A 27,891-nucleotide genomic window follows, 5' to 3' on the forward strand; every position below is an offset into this window, starting at 1 on the left:
ACGCAGAACGGCAGGGCCATGAAGTAAGGGTCTGGTAACAGCCTTCCAGGCTCCTAGATCTTACCAGGGAATATGGTGTGCAGTCTCTAAGAGCACATTGCAGTCTGTCTTGAAATCAATTTGTGTGATTGAGATGGCAAGGTAAATTTTAAAGAAAGAGTCAAGCTGAATTTATCCTGGATGTATTTTTTTTATCAAGACCAAATGGGGTAGAGAAATAAATAATTTCAGTAATTGTTTAGATTGTTAATGTCAAGGGATTTGTTTCTAAAATGCGTAGTGTTATTAAAGGAATATTCTTATGTTAATTCTGCTTTAGGCATCCCTTTCCCTTGCTCCTGTGAACATTTTCAAGGCAGGTGCAGATGAAGAAAAGGCAGAAACAGCTCGGCTGGTAAGTTTAAGTCTCTGAGAAACTGGTAACACTTGAGGTAGTTAAACCATGTCTTGTCTAGTGCTGCATGTACTTTCAGTACATGGAACTTCATCTTTCTCTTACTGTTTGTTCTGTGTTTGTGAACAGAAGGAAGGAGGAGTGTTGTTCATGCTAACAATTAGAGAAACTCCTCATAGTTGTTCAAAAATGAAGTAACTCTAGCTTGGAAGGTTAGTGTTCATTGGAAGGCAGTTTTTTTGCCTGTGGGACAGGCTTTTATGGTTTCTGTGAGAATTCAGTATATTTGGTTATCAAAATGCATCAGTTCAAGATACTTCGCCCCAGGCTCTGCTGAAAGAAGTGTGGCTGTGGAAGGATTGGGTTAAGATGTCTCCTTGGAAGTTACGGGCTAGCATATAATTCTTGTGTTAAAGTAGAAATAAATCATTCTTTAAGGTATATTTGCTTTCATTTCAGTCATCCTTTGTTGGTGCCATTGCTATCGGTGACCTGGTCAAGAGCACTCTGGGGCCTAAAGGCATGGTAAGACAGCAGCAAGTTTTCAGTAGTCATACCTGTTAATTTAGTTTTAATAGTTGCAGTATGTTTTCAAGTGATATTCTAAATCTGGCATCTTGTAGGACAAGATTCTTCTAAGTACTGGGAGAGTTAGCACAGTAACAGTTACCAATGATGGTGCAACCATCCTGAAAGCTATTGGAGTTGACAACCCAGCTGCCAAGGTCCTGGTTGGTGAGTGTTTAACGGCTTGTCACTGCAGTACTTGGCGTTTTTTCCTTTGTAACTTTGTTACTGCATTTTTTGTCTGTGCTTAGAGCTAAGTTTTCTTAAATAATGTGAAAATTGAAGCGAGGCTTGGGGGGGAGAGCAGAATTCTTGAAGTAAGGAGGCCAAGGTGTTGCGAGAGTTGTGGAACTCTGCAAAAGTAAAATTGAGGTATGTGCTGCTCTTGCAAAACTGTTCTGGTGTCTTCTTGTTTTCCCTCAGCCCTCATTAGTCCCAAGAGTCAGAGGGACAAGACAACTGTGTGTCCCTTTTTTTTCACTGGGAAAATTTGGAACAGAAATCTACTGGGGTATAGAGGGTCTCTCAGGTTCTCGTGATTTAAATCTTTTTTCGTCACTTAATCAACACTGTACTCTGGATAGAGTTGACCTATGTGATAAACTGTCTTAGAGTGCCAGTGGTCCAGTTTTAGTGTCAAACAGGACACTGAACAATTCAGGGTCAAGTTTCTTAATGGTTTCATGTTTGCCGAGTCCTTCTGTATCAGCAGTTCATGCAGCATACATGGCTATTGTATTCTTTGATCCAGTATGGATACTTTAGAGCTTCTGTCTGACCTTGCTTCTTTTTTATGACCATCTTTAGGAATGGGGAGAGAGGGGAGTAGCTCTTGACCATTACCAGGCTGGAACTGGTATCTAGCTTGCAGATAAAGACCAGGAATTTGGAGGGTGCTGAATTTGAGATGCACAGGTTTTTCTGTGACTTATAGAGTGACCTTTTTAAACTTTCAAAGAATAAAATTTTTCTTTGTTCTCCAAACAAATGCAAAGTGAAGCTGACACTAGTGAGTGTGGTATTTTGAATCAAAACGTTACCACAGAATTTTCTTTCTTTAGATATGTCAAAGGTTCAAGATGATGAAGTTGGTGATGGAACTACGTCTGTCACAGTGTTGGCAGCTGAATTACTGAGGGTGATGTATTAAGTTTTTCAGATGTGTTTCTGTTTGGCAATGTGCTCCTGTGGTATCAATGGGAGGTGTGGTGTTTGATGTTTATGAAGAGGGCTCCCAAAGCATAGGAATTGCTCCATTGCCATCGAAATTGATAGGGGGAAAAACCAATTCAGGTATTGTCATCAAATATATATATAGAAATATTTTAAACTGTGTTCCTTATGTTGCCATTTACAAATTCACTAGTATTTTAATGTGATACGTTTTAAAAAATAAATCTCTCTTCCTTTATTATGTAAGTGAAACAGAGAAGTATCTCTCACGGGTCACTTCTTGGATGTTGCATCGAGCAGCATGCAGCACTGCTTAGTTGTGACATTCAGGCCTCTAAAATCCCTTTCCATAACATCATTGGGTGGGGGGGGAGGGAGAGGAAAAGGCATGTTAAATTCTGTTCTTGTGTGCACAAGATCTGAATTCATACTGTTCCTTTAAACTCTCCAGGGTTTTTATGTTTACATAAAAGCTTATACTGCCAGACTCTAAATCCGAAATTCCTATGAAAGAGACTTCAGAAGTGAGGAATTCTTGTTAGCAGAGCTGTGCCAGTAAATCTAATCATCTCAGATCCAGGAGCTGTGATCAAAAGCATCTGAGAAATGATCTGTCAGCTTGCCAAGTTCCTCTCAAAAAGGGAGTTTGAAGGTGTTTGTTTTTCCAGCTACACTTTAAGTTGCAGCTTTAAGTGAACAGGAAACTGATCTCAAACATGAAGCTAAAGATAGCTAATTTGAAATCTCTGTCTGGTTGGTTTTTTTCATTAATCAAAATTTCTTGACACTATTCCAGGGGCAGACTGTATTTGCCTAGATTAGAAAAAAGCTGCCAGAAGGGTGACTTTCATTTCATTGTTACTAGCTCTCTGGTTTTCACTGCCATTCAGAATTTTCTTATTACTTGGAAGTGTCTTTCATAGTTAATGTAAGTGTACCTTGGGGGGAAAAAACCTGATTATTTATTTCATTTAAATAGGAGGCAGAATTACTGATTTCAAAGAAGATTCATCCTCAGACCATTATTGCAGGCTGGAGAGCAGCCACAAAAGCTTCAAGAGAGGCACTTTTGAAAGCAGCTGTGGATCATGGGTTAGTAATTTACATTTGTAGGTCTTTATAAACCAGTCAGGACTAAAATATCAGTAAGAATTATATACCACTGGGAAGTTCTTCGCTCTCTTTTAAGTAGTGTAAAGGCTGAATTTATACATTTTAACAGTTAAGAAAGGCTTCTTTTTTTTTTTTTTTTTTTTTTGTTGATAAACTGCAGAGGCTTTATGAGACGATTTAAAATTAGTTATGGTGGGCAGAAACATACAAGGAATAAGTTGCTCCCTAGAACAGAAATCTGAGCTGTTATTTCAGATTTCATGCTTTGATTTTAAATGTGACTGGTTTCTTTACTGAGTACTTTGAGAGTACAGATTTCTAAAGCTGAATGCAAAGGTTCTCCTAATTGAACTTTCAAGTGTATTCTGGGACACTGGTGGGATTCTGGGTATTATTCCTCAAAATGGAGCACAGTGCACATAGACACAGGCAAGAGGAAGTGGGGAGAGACTCACAGTGGTAGGTTAATGATAGTTAAAGCTTTCAGACTTTCCACTTTGACTGTACTGCCTTCATTTTAGTGATGATGAAGTGAAGTTCCGTGAAGATTTGATGAACATTGCAGGAACGACCCTTTCATCCAAATTACTTACTCATCATAAAGATCACTTTGTCAAGTTGGCTGTAGAAGCTGTCCTTAGGTTGAAAGGTTCTGGTAATTTGGAGGCTATCCACGTCATTAAGAAACTTGGTGGAAGTTTGGCTGATTCCTACTTAGATGAGGGTAAGTCTGTGTGTTGGCTGTAAGCATGGTTGAGAAATGAAGCTGTTAATAGTTACACGTCTATCCAAATTTGTTCTAGGAATCGTTGCTGTGTTATTATTAAACTGAATAGTAAATATGAGGGGGTTTTGTAATAATTTAAATTAATTGTTCTCCTTTTTAAACTTGAAGTCTTACGAGGCCTTTCTGTTACTACAGGCTTTTTACTCGACAAGAAGATTGGTGTAAATCAGCCAAAAAGAATTGAAAATGCAAAAATTCTTATTGCAAATACTGGTATGGATACAGACAAGATCAAGGTATGGGACTCAACTACTGTTGTGAAGCAATGTTTTTGTAAATTGACTTTATTTTTAGACTGAATTCTTTGTTTTCTTTGGTTTAGATTTTTGGCTCTCGCGTTAGAGTGGACTCTGCAGCAAAGGTGGCAGAAATAGAACAGGCAGAAAAAGAAAAAATGAAGGAGAAGGTCGAGAGTATTCTTAAGCATGGAATAAACTGCTTTATCAACAGGTACGTCCTTTCTTGGAAACAGGGGAGAGTTACAAAATTGTAAGAGTGTCACTGCGTTCCACAGAAGCAAAGATTTACTCTTTCAAGACACGGTGCATCTTAAAACTCACCTTCTAAATTTGTGTTAAACATCTGTAAGAATCACTGACAGACTGATGAATCTTACAGCCCCTCCATCTATGTCATATTTCACACACATTGCATTCTACCTTGAGCAAAATGAATATATTGTCCACTAAACATGGTACACATACAGAGTCCTAGAGGCAGGAGTCCTGTTGGCAAACTGATGGAAGAATCCTTTGAAGTATTCAGAAAATCCTTAGCTCCACTGCTGCTATCCAGTATGCTTGGGACACTGGTGGTTGCCCTAAGGAAGCTCAGGTAGCATTAGTCACTGTAGCCAGGCTAGTGGTGCTGCAATTAGATTGACTTTTGATGTTCAGATTTGTTCCCTGATAAAATTGACTTCTTACAGGCATCTTGTAGATCCACATAACATCAGATACTGTAAATGTTAGTCAGTTAAGTACCCCTGAGGAGACCTGTGACAATGGCCAAGGCCATATGGATCTGGGGTAGGAGGTATCTTCTCTGCACATACCTAGCAGTGCCAATTGTCACTTTGAAGATACATTAGAAACACCTTTTTTTGCTGGATATGACCTCTCCCAGCTCCTGATGAATTTCTACGACACTTGGTCTTTAATTTGGAAGGTAAAAATAATTTGTAGTAGCACTCCTGAATGGTCATTGACCATTCAACTTTAGATGGCTACTTTGTTGAGATGGGGATACGTATTAGTGAGGGTGGTGAGGCACTGGAATAGGTTGCCCAAGGAAGTTGTGAATGCTCCATCCCTGGAGGTGTTCAAGGCCAGGCTGGACAGAGCCTTGGGTGACACAGTTTAGTGTGTGGTGTCCCTGCTCATGGCAGGGGGGTTGGAACTAGATGATCTTAAGGTCCTTTCCAACCCTAACTATTCTATGGTTCTATGATTAATAATGGAGCACATACTCTTCTCTGTGGTCTGCTATTTGTGTATGTTACAAGACTGGCCATTTGTTGTTCACAGATTTGTAAACTCCTTGGATTTTGTATTGGTGAAGGAATTAAAAGACATCACTTCACATGTTGTTCTAGTGCACCCTCCTAGAATAGGCAGTCAAGTGCCCAGCAGGCACTTAGGATCAAAGGACGTAGTATTTAAAGTATCCTTGTGCTTAGTGTGATAGTGTGTCTTCAGGGGGAGGGTATTTCAAAGAGCTATAAGAGTTTTGGGTTTTTTTAATTTTTTTTTTTTTTAGCTTTGTATATTTTCCTGTCAATGCATTTGCTTCTGTGTGGTGTAACATTCCCTGTGTGGTAGGTGTCTCACATGCTGACTGCTTTTGTAGTTTTCAGAAACCTGTTGCATGTCCGTGCCTCTGAGAATCAGGTGTGCTTTTGTTACTCTGGTTTTGTTCCATGTGTAATGGGAAGATGTGCCTGTGTTCTGATTGTAGACAGTTGATTTACAACTACCCTGAACAGCTCTTTGGAGCTGCTGGTGTCATGGCTATCGAACATGCAGACTTTGCTGGTGTCGAACGTCTTGCTCTTGTTACAGGTATGTACAGTATCTTGTATTAAACTTGAAGGGGCACGTTATTTATTTGATCTTTAGTAAACATTAATGCGTGATTACCTAATTGTAGTTTTTACTATTAAGCAGATTTGTGAATATGAAAAGTACTCCAAATAAGCTTTATTTTACAGACCTTTAAATACAGTGCGAAATTGGGCTTAAGTAACTTTGAAATTACTTTGATGATTTTTCAACTGCTGTATGACTCAGTATTTTTTTTTCAGTAGCAGGTAATTCAGTTTCTAAGCTTTAGTATGTTATACTTCACGCATAAACTGTTTTGATTCTGGATCCTTCCTGCATAATGATTTAAACGTACTTTTTTTTTCCTCTAGTAAATGTGAATGAAGGATCATAATGCAAACTGTAGAATGTAATTTATCCACTTGGTCATTCTCTTTCATGTTTTAAAAATACTTTCAATTAAGTCCCTGCTTGATAAGCTTCTGAAGTACTTGTTTTCTAGGGAAAAGATGAAACTTAGTGATAGAAAGAATAAGATGAATCCACTATTAACGAATACCATCTGGTTTTAAATGGCTGTTGTTTGATTGTGATAATAGTCATCCCTTGTTAAAACTGTTGGGCCTGAGTCATCACCTTGAGGTGGACTTAAAATAACACAAACAAGCTCGATATTTTTAGTAGTGGTCAGTGTAAATGTGATTCTTATAACCAATGAAAATGAAACATCTGGAATGCTACAGATGATTCTTGTTGCTGAAGTTAGAGATTGTTATTTGGAATGTTACTAAAAACCTTATTGTGAAAATTTTCATGAGAATGGAGAACTTGCTTTGCAGGGGGAAAGGAAAACACACTGACTTGTTTAGCTTAGCAGAGCTGAAGTAGAAATTGTGTGTAATTGTCTGAGGACTCATTGACACAGGCAAATGCTTGATTGAGAGGAATGTTTCTTATGTTCCAGAACAAAGTCAAAGCAAATTTTGTAGGCAGAACAAATGGACCATATCAGACCACACTGGATCAAATGTATAGCTGTAAAAAAATAGATAGGCTTTTAGTAAGCACAAACTCCTACTACAGATCTTGTCTTCCTTTGTACTGCTACAACTACAGCAGTGCTGCAAGCCAGTGTGGAATAATAGAGCGTAGATTGGGAGTGCGTACATGTAAATGATTTTTTTATAAGGAAGAGCAGAGTACTAGGACAATATTCTGTTCAGAGGCATTTTGGTCTTTGTAATATCAGTTTTCTTTACAATATGGGAGTTACAAATAGTGCACAATATTGCTGCTACAACACTGCCTGAAACTTGTAATTCAGGAAGGTGGTGGCCAATGGTTCTCAGCCATCATCAGGCAGGCAAAATGAATACTGGCGCAAGTTCAAGTTTAAAAACGTAACAAACTTTAATAAATGCTATTAAAACTTTAAACAGATTGCCATTTTAATACTGGCAAAGATCAACGTTTAGTCTCTTACCCAGACAGAACTCAAAAGCACTACGACTATTATAGTTTTTCTGATGTGAAACAAAATACTGGTTTGTTAAGGAAGTGGAAGGTTTCTGGTACCGTATGCTAACACTGGAAAAATTTGGCTTATCAATTTAAACTGGGGAGGGGTGTTCCAATTTTGAAGGGTATTTTGTCTGTTCGCTTGTTTTCATAACCACTCATCCCCCCTTGGTTAAATCTTGCCTGAATGGATGTTTTCATCATGAGCTCTAACTTTTATATGATCTTACATTTGTAGGTGGTGAAATTGCATCAACCTTTGATCACCCTGAGCTGGTAAAACTAGGAAGCTGCAAGCTTATTGAGGAAGTCATGATTGGAGAAGATAAGCTCATTCATTTCTCTGGAGTGGCAATGGGTAAGTGTTTTACCACTGATGGGATAGTATAGTGTACATAATTTCATACTACCTGTGAAATGTCATCATGCCTGCTTTTTCCCCGCAAAACTGATCTGTGTAAAACTTGACTGCAGCGATAGCAAAACTGTTACAAATGCTTTGCAATAGCCCTTTTTTTTTTTTTTTGTGTTGGTTTGTTTTGTTTTTTTTTTCTTTAATCTTTTTGTATCTGTACTTTTTAGGTGAAGCTTGCACCATAGTTTTGCGTGGAGCAACACAGCAGATTCTAGATGAAGCAGAGAGGTCTTTGCATGATGCTCTCTGTGTTCTTGCCCAGACCGTGAAAGACACTAGAACTGTGTATGGTGGAGGTGAATATTAGATTCTTCATGATACACATTTTGTAATACTGTTCAATTCAGACATCAGCATCTGTGTGTCTTTTATGACTAGGTTGTTCAGAGATGCTGATGGCTAATGCTGTTGCAGAGCTTGCCATCAGAACACCTGGCAAAGAGTCTGTTGCAATGGAGTCCTTTGCTAAAGCCTTACGAATGGTAAGTTTGTTCAGTCAGATTGCTTGGATTAATAGATACAACGTTTCGTTAATTTACTAACTTCTGACATCAGGTAGTTGTTTCTCTTTCAAAGTTTTGGTTGTAAAAGTAAAAAAGTGAAATTCAGCAACACAACTTGGATGAACAAATGGGAAAACTTACTGTTTTCTGTCTTAGAAAATAAGTATTGGTGTGTTAATAATAGTGCATGTTACAGATTTCTGAATGTTTAATGCTAGCACTCTTTTAAGTGGTTCTTGCTTCTCTTAACTTGCAAGGTTAAAAGTGCAGCAGAAATAGCACATAAAAATCTCAGCTTATTCGATTGACAGCTGATGTATAAGAGAGCAGCCTTTCAATTCTATTGATACTCTAGTGCTATTTGATTGTATTCATGCTCTAGCACTATCTAGAAGTTTCGAGACTTGAACTGGAGTTTACTCTTTACTTCCTACTAAGATGCATCACAAGAAATGTTTATAGAATATTACTGTGCTAACAGACTATCAGTCTGAGGGGAAAAAATGCCTTCCTGTTATTTAATTTAGGGACAGCCTTTCTTAGGAAATGAAAGACCATAGGAAAACATTTCTGCCAAGAAAATTGAAGAGCATGGTAAGACTTGGCATTACTTCTTGAGCCAGCACCTGCAGTTTGCACTACTGTCACTTACAGAGTGAACAGAGTGATCAGGTGGTGAATGCTTAGCAGCAAGCTCATGTTCTTAAAATGAAACCATTTCTCCAGTTGTAGTCTGAAATAGGCAGATTTCTTTCTCCCCATGTAAAAAGAACTGAAAAATCTAACATGATTCTGTCCTCTCAGATACTCTCGTAACAAGGTTTTAAACAAAATCCTTGGAAAAGTAGTTTGATTTTTACGTTTTTTTTTCTTCTGATCACTGGAATACATCTGCCATGAAACTTCCTCTTCTTGAAACCGAACAGTAAGCTAGTAATATCAAAGCATGTTTCATGTTTACTAGGGATCAGTCCCTGCATGAATTAAAAACAACCTGTGTTTATCCCCATAGATCCCAACAATAATAGCTGATAATGCTGGCTATGACAGTGCAGATTTGGTTGCTCAACTCAGAGCTGCTCACAGTGAAGGGAAGACTACTTATGGACTTGGTAAGGGCCTTCACGTTACTTCTGTTATTGGACTGCTGTTTGGAAGGGCAGTGAGGCTTATTAAACTTGCTCATATCTAATTGTCATTGATACATTCAGCTGGAAGTACGCTGATTTCTGTTTGCTTTGCACAGAATGTAGGCTGCAGTGTTATAGTCCTTTATTGTTCTACCCAGCTTTTCACAATAGAGTGAAATGCTTTGTTTTTTAAGGGGATGGGTGCCACCTGTAAGGAAGTCTTTCCTCACATTGAGTGTAGTTACATGAAGCTTAAAAAGAAAGGTATTGATTTAAAACCAAATTTTTAATCTAATTGCAACATGTTAGGCTTAAAGTAAAAGACTTTAATAGTTCCCTTACTGTTAATGTTGTTCATTTGAGCAGGTAGGTTACCATACTGTCAGCTTCCTTGTAATTTCCTTAGAAAACCTCCAAGTTAAAAACAAGCAGACAACCAACCTCTTAATGTGTCTCCTCTTCCAGATATGAAAGAGGGTACCATTGGAGACATGGCAGCCTTGGGAGTAACAGAAAGTTTCCAAGTCAAGAGACAAGTTTTGCTGAGCGCAGCTGAAGCAGCAGAAATGATTCTTCGTGTAGATGACATCATTAAAGCAGCACCGAGGTACGATCAGAGTATCTACATGGTCAGTTACAGTGGTACAGAGCAACCTCCTCCTGTGGAAGAGGAATTGCAGAAAAGTCTTGTTCTAGAAATATTTGCATTTGTAATGAAGACTGACATCTGACATGCTAATATTCATGTTACATGAGGGGGTTTTTTTGTGTGTTAGCAGTATAAACAGGCCTTTTGAGCCATCAGTGCACTTAAATTAGCATGCGTGAGCAGTGCCTAGTTAATCTTGGGTCACCAGCTACTCATGTGCCATAGATAGCACTGAAACATTTGCATAAGTGGCTGACTAAAATGTAAGAGATCACGCTGCTTTTCTTTTGGCAAGAATCACAGTGAAATGACTAGTTGCTTCTAAGGCAGAATCTGTGGCTAAAACACATTTGCTAAAGTTCAGGAAGAAATGTCTCTTGTAGGCAGGTTATCCCATGCCTCCCTGCTCCCAGGTGGTTTGCACTGCTCTGTGAATTGCATGGGATTTTTACTGTAGTTGGAGGTGGTGTATTAGCTTTGAGATGCTGCTGCCTTTTGTGCTGTGAGATAAGCACTGAACACAAAATACCAGCATAAAAATAAGGGTGGGTGGGGAGGCTGCTGGGCGTCAGTGTGTGTGAGGAATTTTCTAATTCTCTTTTTTTCTCCGCAGAAAACGTGTACCAGACAATCGCCCATGTTAGATTTCCTTCAGTACCGGATGAACACAGTGAGGATGTGTGGACCAGATCTCACCTAGTAGCTTTTTTTAAATGATCCATTTTCTGTGAGGTTGTGGAACAGAAGCTTGACAAGAGCAGATCTCTATCAATGGCATGAAATAACTGACCAGTTGGTTTTAACTTATTTTGGTTTCTATGTGTTGTGGGGAAGAACTCGCTTTCAAGTAAATCAGGGGGTTTATACAACCCTCTTTCCTTCTGTTCCTCTCCAGGTTCCACTTAAAATACACTGAAATAAATAAAAATTCATATTCATCGAGTTGTCTTTGTGTAGAAGCAAGAAGGCAGTTCCATTCAGACAGCTGCAGTGCACACCCTCAGTCCTCAGATGCTTCAGGCATGAGCACAAAGGGTAACCAACCTCTTGCGCTGCTGTAGCTCGCTGATTCGGGTTGGCCTGGTGCATTCAGTGAGAGCAGTTTATTCCAGTCCTGTCTGTAGAGGCTTTTGAGTTGGGATCCTAGAAATAGGCTCTGAAGTTAAATGCTACCTTTTTCTGGTGATACTGGAGGATTACTCATTTTTTGATGATGAAGAAGAAAAAGCTGAAGAGGAACTTAGTGCCCAGAACTCCAGCTTAAGGGATTTTACAGCTTTTTGCACTACAAATTTTATATAGGTAAGAGTTCTGGTGAGGGGAAGGTGCGGTTTGGGAGAGATGACCAAACGTTCTGTGTGTTTAACTGGAATACTGAATTCGGGCCAACTTTACAAACCCTTGCATTAGAGGGTGATTGGTGGGGAGTGTGCCAGGCTGCATTGTGCTCCTTGCCCTCGCCCCCCCCCGTCATGTCTACCATAGCCTGTCTTTGTATATCCTTTCCTATTCCAGTGGTTGCTGCAAAAAGGCAACATGTTTTTTTAATTGGACTAGTTTCTTCATGCTCGGGTCATGAAGTCCTTGATGCCTGCAGCACATTCTCAGCAGCTGGAAGCAGGGACAGGCAGAGGCACTTGCTGTCTGCGTGGGAGCCCCAGGAGCTGAGCCACCAGTGACCCTCCTGCCCCTGAAAGCATAATGCAGTGCCCTGGCAGACACCAGGGCAAGGCTGCCAAAGCAGTAAGAGTACTCTCTTGATTTCAAATTATCTGTGCAAACATTTTTCTCATTAGGTTTCCTAAAACAGAAGAGACTCTTGCTTACAGAATGCTCCTCCAAACATTTAAACTGATGAGATCTCCAGAAGTGACAATACTGTGTCAGGAGTGCTGTGTTAAAATACAACCACTGACAAGCAGGTGAAAGTGCCTTATTGCCCACCCCCTCAGGCAAGTAAAACACCAGGTCAGTTCCATAGGAAATAAACCATTGACTGGATGTTAAAAAAGCCCCAAATACTTGTCCTGCTGATAGAAAGAAAGAGCTTAGATAAAGAATTTGGAAAGCGAATTTGGTTAATTCCAAAGAAGGCTGTTTTAACTCACTGAGATGTTAGTATACTTCGTTTAATTTGACTACATGCTACATGGGTGCCAGCCAGGTCTAAATTCAGACTTCATTTAACAAGACAGCAAGTGCTAGCAGAGTCTGTGTGTTTCCAGATCATTTTTCAAGCATGTAAATGACATAAAGCAGTCACGAACTGGCACTGACTCAAACCTGTTCTGGGAAGTCAACTGCCACTGCTGCCGGCTGCGCTGGTGAGACAGTTCCACTTGACAAGTGGCAGAGAGGGAAGTGGCTGTTCTGTGCAGCCACGGGCTCCTCACCCTCTTTAAAAGCTGTCTTTTACCAAACTCAAGGGTCTGTGCTGCGGAATCAATTGCTAAAAATGTCTTTTTGAGTCAGGTTTCTGTGTTTCATGATGAAAGCAAAACATACTTAAGAAAGAGTTCAGTGCATTTTGAAGGGGATCTGAACTGGTCCAAGTTACAAGCTGGAGAAATACCCAGCTGAAATCAACTGAGTGATGTTTGCCTCAGCTTCAAATTGTGCGTGAGCCTGTAGCAGCAGGCTCCCAGCCCAGGGCTTCATTCATGCAAGTTTACCTTTGCAGCTCTTGTCGTGTTTCTGTTTTAGTCAGGCTTTGATTTTTCTTCTTTGCTGCTGCCTGAGAACTCGGTCTGTAAAGCTGCCCTTAATGGCAGTGTTGTTGGTAACAGAAATTAGCAGCAAAGCCTGTTGCTTTCCTCACCATCATTTAAAATGCTGGTTGGCAATAACAAAAGGGTGGCTGCAAATTTTCCAGGAAGAAGGTGTCAGCGGTTAAGAGGAGAGCTCTCTGGTACATACATGCTGTTTCCTTGATAGTGCAGCCAGGGTTCTGCTGCCACTTCCCACGCAGCAGGGAGGGAAACCTTCAAGCTGTTGCTGTGTTTCAGATAAGTCATTTGAGACAAATGCTGTGGTTACTTCAGAGCTGTGGCTCGGCAGCAATCCCCTTGAACAGTGGCTTCCAGCTGAGCTCGGACACCTCAGCAGGGTGGAGGGGAGAAGAGCAAGCCCATGGGTGAAGAGCAGCAAGTCCGTTCGTGCTCTGTACAGTCCACCCATGGAAAACATCTGAACTGCCTCTTCATCTTCGCTGCCATCTCTGAGTGGTCCTCACATGGGTGGAAGGGAGGAAGTCTTTGTTCTAGAGAGTGCTGGGTACTGTGCAAAAGGGGGTGGCTGTACAAGGGGTTTTGCTGTCATCTAGCTCCAAGCTGGTGCACCTACTCCTGAAGACTAGCAAGGCGGTGTGGGGCTCCCTGGATGTCAGCAAGCAAGAAAGAAAGAAGTAGAGGCTGGGTGATGGTGCTAGTGTGCTGCCACCTTTGCCAGAGTGGGCAGCTGAAGCATCAGCAGGGCTCGGCTTCCAGCTCAGGCTTGACAGCAGGAGGTGGTGATGGTCTCTCATCGAGTGGGATTTCTACCACTGCCCCGGACCGCTTGCGGGGTTCAGGCGTCTCCTCTGACCACCTCCCCACCCTGCGCACCCCTTTGGCCACTTTGGGTGCAAAAAAATGGTCATAGAGCACCAACTTCAGGCCTGGGAGGTGAGCCAGGCTGGGGAAGAACCGGATGGAGTTGCGATCCACGTCTATCACCTCCAGGAAAGGCATGTCCAGGAGCACAGCGGGGAACTCGGACAGGAGGTTTCCCGATAGCCAGATGGTGCGCAGCTCCTGCAGGCACCGCAGCTGCGTGGGGAGGGTGCGCAGCGCGTTGGAGCCGGCGTGCAGGGTCTTGAGCAGGGGTGAGCCAGGCTGGGGAAGAACCGGATGGAGTTGCGATCCACGTCTATCACCTCCAGGAAAGGCATGTCCAGGAGCACAGCGGGGAACTCGGACAGGAGGTTTCCCGATAGCCAGATGGTGCGCAGCTCCTGCAGGCACCGCAGCTGCGTGGGGAGGGTGCGCAGCGCGTTGGAGCCGGCGTGCAGGGTCTTGAGCAGGGTCAGCTCGCACACCACCTCAGGCAGGTACTGCAGGCAGTTGGACTCGATCCAGAGGGTCTTGAGGTTCTGCAGGAACCGGAGCTCAAGGGGCAGGCTGCAGAGCTTGTTGTTGCCCAGGTAGAGGATGCACAGCTGCTTCAGTGTACATACGACTAGGGGCAGCGCTTTGAAGTTGTTGAAGTCCAACGCCAGGATCTGCAGATTTTGCAGTTGCTCCAGCTCAGGGGGCAGATGATTCAGGTTGTTGTCGCTCAGGTACAGCTTGACCAGTTCCCTAAAAGAGCAAATGTGCAGAGGCAGCCGCCTCAGCTGGCTGCCACTCAGATCCACCATTTTATCCACTGGCATCTCTTCTAGGTCTTCCAAGAGGTACTTCTGGCACTCATTGGAGGGCACAAAGGCAACTATGGCTTTCAGACTGTTGCCCATCCTGGGACTTTTCTTTGTTTGGGGATGGCTGGGAGTGTACCTATGGGACAGGAGCCTGCCTGTGCACTGGCCTGCCAGTAACTCCGTCTTCTCAATATAAGGCTCTGTTTACATGGCACCAGTGGTTAATCTCAAGGGCTCTGAAATGTTTCTGATAACCGAATGAGTGTTTGGTGATGGGGATTATGGACAGGACGATGCGGAGTGCAGGTCTCTCTCTCTCACCCGCACTCCTGCTCGCCCCTCCCCAAAAACATTCCTTCTGCCTTTTCCTGCAGTGCACACTGTAAATGCTCACTGATTTTGCCCCAGGCCGTCGCTCCAATGCCTCAGCCCCTCACCTCTCGCTCCAGCCGTGCTGTCTGTGCAGCCGGTGCTCTCCGCAGGGACTGGCTCAGGAGAGTAAACACCACAGAAGACCATATTTCTAAACTCAGATGTTTAGTTTTCATGAAACCTTCAGTGGAAATGTCGGATGTAATTGAACTGTTGTTTAAAATACCCGTCACGACTTGACTGACTTTGCAGACAAGTGGCACTTTTAGGGATTTACTTTGCAAGGTGCCAAATACATAATTTCAGAGTGTAACTTGCCACCCAGTGCTTATCTTAAAGCTTGAACACAAATTCTTGGCAAACTGCTATCTTGAGTTGCTCTACTATTTATGTTCCTAATTTAACGGCGTTTACTATAGCTTCTGGCACTCTTGACTTTGTAGGGCCTTTTTCATTGCATTATGGTTTACGTCTTGTCTGCATCCCTGTTCGATATACTATCACAACCTGCCAAGGCTGTCCTCCAGCCACCTTCCTACTGTGCTACTGCAGTCCCTGTATCCCTACCAAAACCTGGCAAGAAACTGACATGAATTTAATTCCATCAAGATTCTCACGTGTTATGAATGAGAGAAATACAATGTTAGGAATTATGACTATTTAGATGTGACAGTGTAAACCGTTCCCTCCTTCTCTCAGCAAGACTCATTGCTGTTCAGGTCAGGAGCACCTCTGATTTTTAGGATGAAATCTTGCCTTCCCAGGTATATACTTCCTTCTGTATACTTAGACTTTTTGAGCTGCTACTGTTTTAAGCTCTCTTGGGGATTATCCTACGTGTGTGTTGGACATGGCTTTACCATGATCTTTGGGTATAAAAGCTGACAGAATGCTTTCACAGAATCGTGGAATGGTTTGGGTTGGAAGGGACCTTGAAGATCATCTTGTTCCAATCTCCCTGCCACGGACAGGGACACTTTCCACTAGAGCAGATTGCTCAAAGCCACAACTTCTCTGGGCAACCTCTGCCACCTTCTTACCACCCTCACAGTAAAGAATTTCTTCCTAAAATCTAACCTAAATCTACCCTCTTTTATCTTAAAGCCATTCCTCCTTGCCCTGTCACTACATGCTCTTGTAAAAAGTCCCTCTCCAGATTTCCTGTAGGACCCCTTTTGGTACTGGAAGGCTTCTCTAAGGACTCCACTGAGCCTTCTCCTGGTCTTAAGGTGAAACAGCCTTTCCAGCAGCTGGATCTCTACTTCGATACCTACAGCTTGTTGCTGTCATTTTCCATACTTACCATAATTTAGGGAAGATACTCTTTCAACAATCTGCAGTAGGTTTCTGGGTGTTAGTTTCTACACAACCATAATACGTGATTACTGAGAGCCACGTATTCTTGGAAAAACAAAAGGCAGAGCAAACAAAAGATTGAGAAAAAGGCAATATCAAACAGTTAAGGTGGCCTCTGGATCTCTGGTCAAATCTGGGAATAGAGAGCTCTCTATTATTACTTGCTTTCCAACGTAAAGCAGCTCTTAACTGTCACTTGAATACAGGCTGTTGGATGTTTACTAGGCTTTTCCCCGCAAGATGTGTCTGCCATGCAGCAGTGATGCTATGAAATGTATGGGGGGTTTCCTGGGGGAGGAGAACAACACAGAGGACATCTGGGAGCCAGTACTGCAGCAAGTCAGAGAACAGTGAGTGCTGCGACGTGAATGCCACAAAATAGGTTTTGGATGAAGAAGCTGGGCAAAGTATCAAGCCTGGAGAACAAAGATACGTCACAGTCATCTGTGGCTGTGCTGTGGAAGAGAGGCGCTGAAAACACTTGCTCTCATGACAGAAGGCGGGACATGCTGGGCATAGCGTCCCAGAAGCACCAGCTGCTTCACACTGAGTGAGCACCTCAGAGAAGCCACTTTACAGCTTGAACACCACGCAGCCTGGCAGAGGACTGTGGTGGGGGTCCTGTCATTCGTTCCCAGATTTCACAGGGCATCCTTTTCCAAGCAGGTACCCTGGAATGTGGTCTGACTTATAAGAAAATAGTCCCATGGCCCTCATGGGTTTTGTACATTTCCATTTCTAAGGAGCTGTGGCATCTCCTAAAGGCAGAGCTCCCCACCCCGTAAGGCACTGTAGGCTACAGGGGTGGAAAACCAAATGCATTTGGCATAAATAATAACGATTTACGTTCACAGTGAAGACATGTCCCTTAGACAAGTCTTGTCAGGTATCCTGCAGATCAGAACAACACAAGCCTAGGCAAAAGTGTATTAATTATTTTGTTTAGGCATATTTTTCTTAATAATCCATATGGAGAGAAATATCTTTGCAATATACCTTCAGTTTACAGGCATGGATACTTATATAGTTTTTTTCTACTTGAATTAGTTCTACTTAAACTTTTAAGCTGCAGACAACTATTTCTTAGCGATCCTCTGCATTGTAGTTTAATCATTATTCCAGCTTATCAAAAAAAGTCACAATGACCTTTTGTTGCCGCATTTTGTACCTCTGTTGGCTAAATGAACGTCTGCTTGGAACGCACGGTGAGATCAGAGTATTTGGGGAAAATATAACCTTTGTGTGGTGGGATAACAAAGGGCTACATTTGCTATAAATGAATAATCTTGGTCTTTCTGAGGAGCAGTGGCTCAGTGGAGGCTCTAAGGCAAAGGCAGTCCCCTCGGTAGACCCACGGCGCAGTTTTGAAAGCCACTTCATGTCTTCAAAGTTATCCTGATGCCCTCCAATGTGAACATTAATGACTTCCCAGAAGCATTTGTGGCATTTGAGGAAAAGTTCAAGCGATAAAGGTGCTCAGCACAGACATTGTCTTGCTCTTGTCAAAGTGACACTGCCCTACCAGAGGGCATGACACCTGCTCTGCTGCGCATCAGCTGGTGCGCGTAGGCTCCTTGAGAAATGCCTTTGTTTCCTGAAAGTTCACAGGTGACCACAGCTACTGCTCAGTGTCCTCACTGCCAGCACCCAGCTCCTGCAGCTCGGTGGCTGGCGCAGCTGTGGGACAGAAAATGTGGTTCCTTGCTGAGAACTTGTGTAAAACCTCTGAGTTCACAACAAACAGGGAATGCTGCTCAGAACTAGGGAATTAAAAACCAATCACAGTGAAATGGAAACCAGTATAAAAGTTGTGGTTTTGAGATTTTAGTATTTTTTGATACGGATTGAGACTAGAGGTGCTGGTGCTTTTTCACCTCCAAAGCTCTGCACACAGCTTTGGACACCAGCCTCTGCTGAGTTTCTGTAGCCCTCACGATTTTGGAGGTAAATTTGAAAAAGTAAAAGATGTGTCTCAAAATCCAGGGAACTAAAAAGCTCTAAATTATTTTAAGGCAAAACACTGTGTGTTTGGTTTTTTCTGCTGTTTTTTCTTGACTGGAGCATTGTTGCTGGAGCAGATGGTGACTCCTGCCTCCTCCATGGTCTTGACATTCACTCTTTGCTGTGCAAAACATCTACTCTTTTTTGGGAGGGTACTGAGCTCCAGTTCACCTTCATGTGGTGAGCAGTTTATTTGGAGTAAGTGATGTATTCCAGGGGAAAAGCTGTCATTGCTCTTTTCCCAGCACCCTAGCATAGCCCTTTGAACAGAAATGGCTGATCATTCACATTTAGCTTTGACGCGTGCCAGGCTGCAGCGTATGATTGCTCACTGCACTTCCTCATGCAGAGGAAAGATTCAGAATGTCTCAGAAGTAAATCACAGACTCAGTACTGAGCTTCCTTCCAGGCAGTTAATGGGTTTGGGGTCACTCTCTGCCAGATCAGAGCCTCTTTTTGACACCATTGTTTTTCCACCAGTTTGAGTTGGACCCAAGAGTCAGGCAGCGGTGGGAACTGCTAACCTCAGGAAACTCGCAGGAAAATAAACCCAAGCGAACGCTTCCCAGTGTCTTGCTGAAACATGTGCAAAGCCACTGGCTGTTTATTACTGCATGTTGCAGCCTGCCATGGTTTTTACTTTCAAACCCCATTTTTTCATGTGGCAGTCACGTTAATGTTTAGAGCGGAGCTCTCCCATAAATAGGGAATTAAACTTCAGTTGTTAGGGGATGACTTGTCATAACCCTATCAAACACCCTTCTGAAATGTTTCCATGTAAAAGGGAAATATTTGCATGTTATGTCCTCTTTCTCTGTGTTGGTCACATCTGGGCTGCTTGTCACTAAAATAACCTTGAAAAGAAGCTTACCTGGGGGGAACCAGGCAAGTTTCTGGACTGCCTTCTCTTTCCCATCCTAGCAGTAGCCAAGCTCACGCCATGTATTTATGTAAATGACATAAAGGATTGTTAATAAAATGTCTATTTGGTCTACAAATAAAACGTCTGTTTGGTCTACACTGTGCCCTGTTAGTGTCTGTGTGTTAGTAGCTCCACTGGACACCACTATTTGCACAATCCAGCGGTTTCTCTGAGAGCAAATGAATCACTTTTCTGCCAAAGCACTGACCTCCTGTGATTGATTGACCTGGCGAACAGCCCTCTGCTGACAACGAGGTATAAAAAAGGGACTTCTGAGTAAATGAGTGTTGTTAGACTCTGACCTGCTTGGAGCCATGAGGGTGATGCTGTTGGCTGTGGTTTACATCCCGTTAACCCTGGCTGTGGAACGGTAAGAAAATGCATCTGGCATCACTGGCACATGTCTCACATGCTTTCCAGGGTGCTTGTTGCTACTTGAGGTCTCAAAAAAGAAGCAAATTTAAGAAAAAAAGAGCATACGAGAGCTCTAGAAAGCAGAACCGGTGACTTTCTTGTGCGTTTGTTTTCTGTAGAATCCCCCTCATTCGATTCAAATCTATCAAGAAACAGCTGAAGGAAAAGGGAGAATTAGAGGAATTTTGGAGGAATCACCACCCTGACATTTTTGCCCGGAGGTACCTGCATTGCTTCCCTGCAGATATTGCTTTATCAGTCGGAACCGCTTCAGAAAGGCTGTATGATTACATGAATGTAAGTACAGTTTTGGTAATGCAATCATAAGGGCTCGTTGTTCTCTTGAAGGCACATTATTTTTTCCAGCACATTTCAAATCTAGTCTCTCAATGAATATATAGGCCTTGAGGTGGCTTGTTGCTCTATGCTATTAAGTCATAACATCACTAGATACTGGATCATAAAAATTAGTCTACTAGTCTGCAAAATAAAGCATGTCTAGATCCTGGTAATCATGGGACCCAGGTAGAAAGCTGACGTAGTCTAGCAGTGGTAGTCCTGTGACAAGTTTTATCTCTGTGGAGATCTGGATTGGACTTGATTGGGTCTCCGGACAAATGTAGGTTTGCCTGTATCAATCTTGGTTTGGGACTGGGTTTCTTGTGTCAGAATTGCTTACTTCAGTTAGCTGTAGTCTATTTATCAGAAACTTGCATGTTTGAAGGTTACAAAAAAATCCCCCAAATCTTATTTCTCTGACCGTGTGGCATCATAAACCAGTCATAACAAAAGACCCAGGCAGAGTTTTTATTTTTCTGCCTTTATCTCCTGAGCTTAACGTGTATTAAATATTGGAGACTGACCTGGGTCTCACACTAACGTGGCTGAACTGACCACCTAAAATGAAAAAGGATAAAAAGGACTTCCATTGGATCTCAGGCAAGTCAGCAGGTCAACCGTTCTGTAAATTGTCTTTCCTGGGTTTAGCATGTTGTCCACTTAGATGGTCTGTTCTCTGTTTTATTTGGTTATTCTGTTATGCTTATCTAAAAAAAAAGCTGAGTTGCAGAGATGTTGTGGAGGCTGCATCTGAACAGGGAAGGGAAGGACACACTAATTCAGCAAGAACTTCCTGACATTTGAGGGCTATAATGAAATATGTCAAGATGAGCTAGAGATGTGTGTGAAGAAGGAGGACGTCAAAACATTTCAGCCTGCTTTAAAGCTTATCAAAGAGGGATAAATCTCAAAAGGACAAAACAAACCCACTCCCCCAACATATCCAGCCAGCACCAGGAACAGTTTTGAGGAGGTTTCAGTGCAGCGTGTTTGCGGTTTTTCTGTTTTTTCTTTTTGACGAACATGTCTCAGAACTACCTCACTTTACAGATTAATCCATAAAGGTTTGTTTAATACAGAAAGGAATAAAATCCTACTGTATATTCTCTTAAATAGTGCACTTGCTTGCCTTTTCATGAGTATCTCATCCAGACCCTAAACTGCAGGGTCAGAAACTATATTCAGTGTATTAACAAGTATGCACTTGAAGATAGATATTCAAATATTTGTATTGCTACAAAAGGCTTGGCACTGGCTATTGCTTTTCTATCTTCATTTGAATTCCAGAGATGCCTCTTACTAAAAATAGGCCTCTTAATGCTGAAGTGCTTTTCCAGGGCCAGATAGGGGCACTTAGATGCTTGCATTCGGGATGTGGATAAGCTCTTCACTCCAGCACTCACTTGTTCACAGATTATCTCTGTCCTCACTTGGTATCCAGGAATGGTCAGTCATTTCTTTTCCACTGGATGAACTTTGTTCAGTGCATCAGATACAGTCTATGCAACGGAATAGATTTTTGACTTGCTAGTGGTTGATAATTACAAAGGAAAAAGCCCAGCCACGTGTGACAGTGTTTGTGCCAGCTGTGGGAGCCCTCTGATGCTGGCGGAGACAGGTCGTGCTGTCTCTACATCACTGGTTTGTTACTGCCATCAGTAAAGTGCTGCCTGAAAGCCCGTGTGGTTGTGTGAGAGTTTGAGCACTGAAGTCGGTGCAAGAGGGCGTGTTGACTTCATCGGGGAACGCAACTGAGTGTTTGCTTAACAGGCTTTAAAACCCCTGCACTGTTATGCATGCAGCTGGAGTGAAATCTGCTGCCTGCAGCACTCCTGGAGCCAGATGCCCTTCCCTGTGCCATGCCTTCGTGTTCAAATCGCACCCAGCCCCCCGAGGAAGTGTTGTGTGATGCTCCTGAGTCTGCCTGTTTCTCAGGAATAGCTCACCAGCCCGGAGCTGACTGTGTTGTTTGCCCCCCAGGCACAGTACTATGGAGTTGTGAGTGTCGGCACACCGCCCCAGAAGTTCACCGTCGTGTTTGACACCGGCTCCTCCAACTTTTGGGTCCCTTCTGCTTATTGCATCAGCGAAGCATGCAGTAAGAAATGTTACTGTCCCTTACATTCTTTGTGTCTTGTGTTCCTTGGACACTTCTCCTTTCCCATCCTTGGCCTGCAGTAGATTTGGGAGGGGAGGATTGGGAGCACCCTGAGGGTCACTCTCCCCTCCCTGGCTTGCTCCTTTGTCTCTGCCCCTCTGTGTCATCCCGCAGCCAGGGCAGGCACTGGCTGCAGCTGCCAAAGGTCCCTCTGCACCGTGAGGTGCCTGATGTAAAAGGCATGAAAATAAACCTGGGAGAGCTACCAATATTGGTGGAAATGCCCATTTTTGTTTTATTTTGTCTTTAAGCCCCAAAATAACCTCCAAGGTACAGAAAAACTGGGGTGCCTGCAGGGGAACAGCAACCTCCATCGACACCTTCCTTGTAAGACAAGCAAAAATCTGTCTCTCCTACATCTCCTCTGGTTCTGTGCTGGGGAGCGGGTGCATCACCAGCACCTCCCCTCGGTGCCCAGATGTCATTTGTTTCGTGAAGGGGTGCACCAGAAATTTAAGTCCTTCCTGTCAGATTCGTATGAGCACGGAGGGGAAGCCTTCTCCTTGCAGTATGGCACGGGACAGCTTCTGGGCATTGCTGGCAAAGACACGCTGCAGGTGAGTGTCCACCTCAAACGGGTGTCAGCCTCCAGGGCAGCTATTTTCAGGGCAGTTCACACGCTGGCTTTGCCCTGGAAAGCCTTGCCTGGTTTAGGCAAGGGCAGGGTGAGGCCCCAGCAAGCTGGGTGCTGAGAGGTGTGGGTGCTGCTCCAGCTCTGGGCTACCAAGACAAACCCCTAAGGTTCTGTTTTTCATTTCTGTTTGTCTCCTTGGGTCCTGTCGTGGGTTTATAGACAAACAGCCACAGAATTAAGGCATTAAAAAGAATTGGTGCAGTCTACCTGCCAAATGGGCACCTGTTCTATCGACGCAAGTCACACAAGGATATTGTGCAGGTTTTATAAATGGAATGAATCCATTTATATGGATCTGAAATGTGGATAATGTCTTGTAATTGATAGTGTCTTTGCTTTCAATTGTTTTGGGTTTGTTGTTTTTCTTCCTTTGGTACCAAACAGATAAGTAACATCTCCATCAAGGGCCAGGACTTTGGCGAGTCGGTGTTTGAGCCAGGGGTAACCTTTGCTCTTGCCCATTTTGATGGTGTGCTGGGCTTGGGCTACCCCTCCTTGATAGTGGGTAATGCTTTGCCCGTGTTTGACAGCATCATGAACCAGCAGCTGGTAGAGGAGCCAGTGTTCTCTTTCTATCTAAAAAGGTCAGTCTTTAAAGCATCACTGCCAAAAGAAATCTATTTTAATTGTTGATAGAGACAACCGTGCATCTGTATAAAGCTTCAACTTGAGAAAGTAATTTTCCCTATTTCTTGGGTTTTGGTTGGGGTTTTTTTTGTTGTTCTGTTTATTCTGAGGCAAAAGTAGCAACTGGCTCAGCCTGCTCCTGCTGCCTATCTTAGTCCCTGGCAGTTTACAGTACATCTTCTCAGAGGTTGTTTGGAGGCTCTGAGTTGGGACATATGCAGTTATAATTTAGAAATAATCCCTTTCAGCTATCCACACCTGCATTTAGAAAGGGCTGTGGTTTGTCTTTTGCTTTTTAAGTGTATGCTGGCACACTCCCATGCCTGTGTTAACCTGTCTTCTGCTTTCAGGGGAGATGACACTGAGAATGGTGGTGAGTTGATTCTGGGGGGGATAGACCATTCTCTCTACAAAGGTTCGATCCACTGGGTCCCAGTCACCGAGAAAAGCTATTGGCAAATACACCTGAACAAGTACGTATGTATGTATGTATGTATGTATGAAACACCTGGTGGAATTCACCTCCCCAGGTAAAACCTGTATAACACCTGCTTGTACAGGAGGACTCAGCTGCGGTGTTTTACCCTTGTGCCTTTTAAAGAGGGGTTTCACCAGGATGTGGCAGGGGTTTATTAGCTCTTTAAATCTGCTGTGACATGGGTAGCTGTTTCCTGGGAGGGCATGTTAGTATGTTTTAGTTCGATCTTGGTGGATTCTTCAGTTAAGAGGTCAAGGCACCCAGAAACAGAATCCAGCTCTGGGTCCTGCTCTCATCTTTCCTGTTAACCTTGATCAAAGAAGTCAGTGTCCCTTTGCTCCTCCTCCAGCATGCTGTGTAAATCAATGAGGACACATATCTGCTGGTGAGGACAAATTCATCTGCAGGCAGCAAATGATTAGGGCTGTAGGAGTCCCAAGAGAGAAAAGTGAGTCCATAGACAAGACATCTTCCTCTCCCTTTTATTACTTTCTTGTCTAGTAAAGACATTCTTGTCTTTTAAGACTGGCAAAACTTGGAAGCTAGTTTTAACCTCAGTCTGTACTCTGGCGCTTTAGCTAGCAGTAATATGCTGCTTCAGTCACAGTGTATAAGCCATTTGTTTAAAGATCCTTTGTTTTTCACTTGCAGTATAAAGATCCAGGGCCGGGTGGCATTTTGCTCCCATGGCTGTGAAGCCATCGTTGACTCAGGCACTTCTCTTATCACGGGCCCCTCTTCACAAATCAGGCGATTACAGGAGTATATTGGGGCAAGTCCGTCGCGTACTGGAGAGGTAAAAACTGTACAGCCAGGAAACAGGAAGAGAAACTTGTATTTGGTGCAAAGAGCTTATAGGGTGGGAAAAATAACCAAAATAGTTGCTCAGAAAGGTCTCAGCAAAAGCTTTGCTTCCAGGACAGCACTGAACTTGGAGCCAAGCTGGTTTTGACCCACCTGCCTTGCTGCCCCAGCCCTCCTCACAAATGTCCACCTCCTCTCCCATACTCATTAGTACGGGTGTGTAAGGAAATAATGGAGGCATTTGTTTCAGGAATCAATCTCTGCTCTTCATCAGAGATCATTTTCTTCTGTAAAATCAGAGGATTTTCAGTGTCCTCAGCTATAGCCATTGGCTCCCCAGTGATGCTGCCGTGGCCAGCCCCATCAGCATCAAATGAAAAGGGAAAGGTATTTTAATTACACCCTATAATGGCTCCTCTGACAGGAGCTCTCACTGTCAGCTTGCAGTGGAGCAGGCAGCGTCATGCCAGGGCTCTGGGAAGCAAGGCTCAGTGCTGTCACTCACCACGCTGGCTCCTGGCAGATGTGCCACGTGCTTGGACAGACCTTGTTGTCTCTTATTCCTCTGTCTCCTCACTGGTTTTCCTCTCTTTCCTGCTGCTCTCTCCTGCATCCCTCTTGCTGCTTCTCCCCACAACTCCTTCCCACCCGTGCCTGCCCTCTCAGGAGAACCTCCACCTCCTCCAGTGGGACAAAACAGCTTTGATGTATCATTTGATAGCCTCTCTCACCCCACTCCTGCAACCCCTGACTCCCTGCATCAGTCGAGGGGGGCTTGCATGAGCTGAGGTTGCTCGAGGTATGTTAGGCTTTCCCACTGCCTTGCCCATGGGCCGGGCTGGGGTGTCTCTCTACTGCCCTTTGCATCTCCCTGCTGTCAGTATTCAGATGGCAAATCCAAACTCTTGTAATGTCTAAGCACTGAGATAGCAAGCCTGGGATGGCTAAATCCACCTGCCGCCAGGGAAAGAAAGAGCAGCTTATTTTTACCGAAGTGCCTTATTGCTGGCCCTTGGCTGACTCCCACGGGTAACCAGCACAGCTCCAGTGCCCCAGGTAAAGCTGCCCTGTATGGCTTCTGTCAACTTTGCAGCTGTCTTGATCCTGACCCAAAACTGCACTTGGAAAAAACCTGAGTGTGATGGTTGCTCTGCAAAGATCAAAGACAAAAGTGGGCTTTTAATCTGCCTCCTTTCATAAGAGGAAAACCTGGAGTGGCACTTGTGTATTTCCAATGCGCTTATATTAGCATAGTATAAACAAGGAACAGGTCATTGCAGTAGAAGTTCATAGACTCCAGTGCTAACATAAGAACACTCAGCCAACACCTCAGCTTCTGCAAAAAAGCATTCTGAAAACAAGACTTTCTATGACTGTTTTTGTAGCACCCGCAGACAGGCTGCATACATTGGCTCAAATTTATCCCACTATGAGTGGGTGCATCCACCAGTGATTTCACCAGAACTTATATCTCTTTCCAGCAAGGACTGATTTATTCTGGACACACTAGCTATGTAAATGAATAAATGTAAATGAAAATGTCTTGCTTCTTGTATCCTACAAACCATTACACTGTTTTTTTCACTCTTATCCTCTGTATCCCATGGTTTATTTTGTTCTAATGGTATGACACCTGATAAGTATACACAAGATTTAGAGGTATGTTTTCATAAAGCAGATTTAACAACAACGAAGAATAGATTCTTCCTTCTAGGACGTCTCTAAAACAATGACTTTAAACACTACAGTTTACACAAAGATCCCTCTGGGGCTTGGAGCATTCTGCAGTGCCATTTGACACACCAGTTGTTTCATGAAATAACTAGAAAGGCCAGGAAATTATGTTCTGTGTTACCCTAAGTGGATGTATTATTTATGGAAATTAATGACCGTGCCAGAGTTTAGTTCTTCTGCTCTTTAAATCCCACTCCAGGACAGAGCATAAGTACAAAGTGCTCTCTTCCTCACTGGCTTTTTCCCCCTAAAATGATGTTAGGGGAAGGAGTGGGGTGAGTGCTCCCTCTGTGGGCTGGAGGCAGTTCCCTCCATCCAGTCCAAGCCTTTTGCTCAGCTGTCCTGCCTGATACGGATTCACTGGGGCTCACACAGTTTTGCTTCTGAGTTCTACAGGGGGGACATCAGCCTCTTCCTCCACCTCATTCCTTTTGGGGCTTCCGAGGATTTTCATCCGCGCTGGGTCCCTCGGGGCTTTGGTGCGGTGGTCTGAGCTGCTAGGCTGGTTTGACCCAGTGCGGGAGCTGGGAAGCCTGAGGGCAGTGTTGGGCTGCAAGTCTGCCTGCTGCTGTTTGTTGCAAATTCACGATTACCTGCCCCTAAAGTCTTGTATTCAAAAGGCAGTATTTAAAAAAAGGCAAACCGATCCTGTCTCAATCTGTGCATCACAGTTTCTTGTAGACTGCAGAAGACTGTCAAGCTTGCCTCACATAAGCTTCACGATTGGACACCATGAGTACAAGCTGACAGCAGAGCAGTATGTCATAAAGGTGCGTATCCGCAGCCTCCCCGTTCCCTGTTTTCTGCTCCCTGAGATGGGGCTGGAGCAGGCTACCACAAGGACACTTTGTACTTTCTTTTCCAGGAGTCTATTGAAGACCAAACCTTCTGTATGAGCGGCTTTCAGGCTCTTGATATCCCCACTCGCAATGGCCTGCTCTGGATTTTAGGAGATGTCTTTATGTCTGCTTTTTACTGCATTTTTGACCGTGGGAATGACAGAGTGGGATTTGCAAAAGCTGCTCATAGCAAGGATTATGACTGAGTCATAATAGCATTTATTCTGCCTTAACCTGAATGTTAATATAATGATCTTCAACACAAGTGTGAAGAAGGGCTTTAACTGAAACTCTGGACCTAAATACAATTGCGCTGTCCCCCACCAGGTTTTAAGGGCTTTGGTGTGATCCTTGTCCTAAATTATATAGCTTGGTTCAACGTCTGTATGTTTACAACCGAGAAACAATTTTTCCTGAATATCTGATGGGCACCACAGCTCTCAGGGTGAAGTGAAAACAGCTCATCACTCGGGTTTGCAAAACAGGAGGAAGGATAAAAAATGCTGAACAGTGCCAGGCTGACAAG

At 43.4% G+C, this 27,891-nt stretch overlaps 3 protein-coding genes across 3 annotated transcripts; 2 read left to right on the forward strand and 1 right to left on the reverse strand.

Annotated features, from left to right (window-relative positions):
- The first annotated feature begins 312 nt into the window (after positions 1-312).
- On the forward strand, positions 313-10,935 carry CCT2 (chaperonin containing TCP1, subunit 2 (beta)). The gene is made up of 15 exons (XM_010011247.1): positions 313-394; positions 854-919; positions 1,018-1,129; positions 2,023-2,099; positions 3,114-3,226; positions 3,769-3,971; positions 4,170-4,270; positions 4,357-4,484; positions 5,991-6,094; positions 7,833-7,952; positions 8,177-8,305; positions 8,388-8,491; positions 9,525-9,624; positions 10,108-10,249; positions 10,905-10,935. The coding sequence occupies exons 2-15, from the start codon at positions 917-919 to the stop codon at positions 10,933-10,935; spliced, it is 1,467 nt and encodes a 488-aa protein (XP_010009549.1). The 5' UTR covers positions 313-394; positions 854-916.
- Positions 10,936-13,755: 2,820 nt separating this feature from the next.
- LRRC10 (leucine rich repeat containing 10) lies at positions 13,756-14,783 on the reverse strand. The gene is made up of 2 exons (XM_010011356.1): positions 14,205-14,783; positions 13,756-14,004 (listed from the first exon to the last, which is right to left on the reverse strand). Exons 1-2 carry the CDS (start codon positions 14,781-14,783, stop codon positions 13,756-13,758), a joined length of 828 nt encoding a protein of 275 aa, XP_010009658.1.
- Positions 14,784-19,652: 4,869 nt separating this feature from the next.
- Positions 19,653-27,571, forward strand: LOC104403415 (cathepsin E-A-like). The gene is made up of 9 exons (XM_010011583.1): positions 19,653-19,708; positions 19,872-20,049; positions 22,072-22,189; positions 22,688-22,806; positions 23,268-23,467; positions 23,861-23,983; positions 24,640-24,784; positions 27,198-27,296; positions 27,392-27,571. The coding sequence occupies exons 1-9, from the start codon at positions 19,653-19,655 to the stop codon at positions 27,569-27,571; spliced, it is 1,218 nt and encodes a 405-aa protein (XP_010009885.1).
- Positions 27,572-27,891: the final 320 nt, after the last annotated feature.

This window comes from Nestor notabilis, unplaced genomic scaffold, assembly GCF_000696875.1.
Source record: "Nestor notabilis isolate BGI_N333 unplaced genomic scaffold, ASM69687v1 scaffold5940, whole genome shotgun sequence".
In the NCBI taxonomy this organism is placed as follows: Eukaryota; Metazoa; Chordata; class Aves; order Psittaciformes; family Psittacidae; genus Nestor; species Nestor notabilis.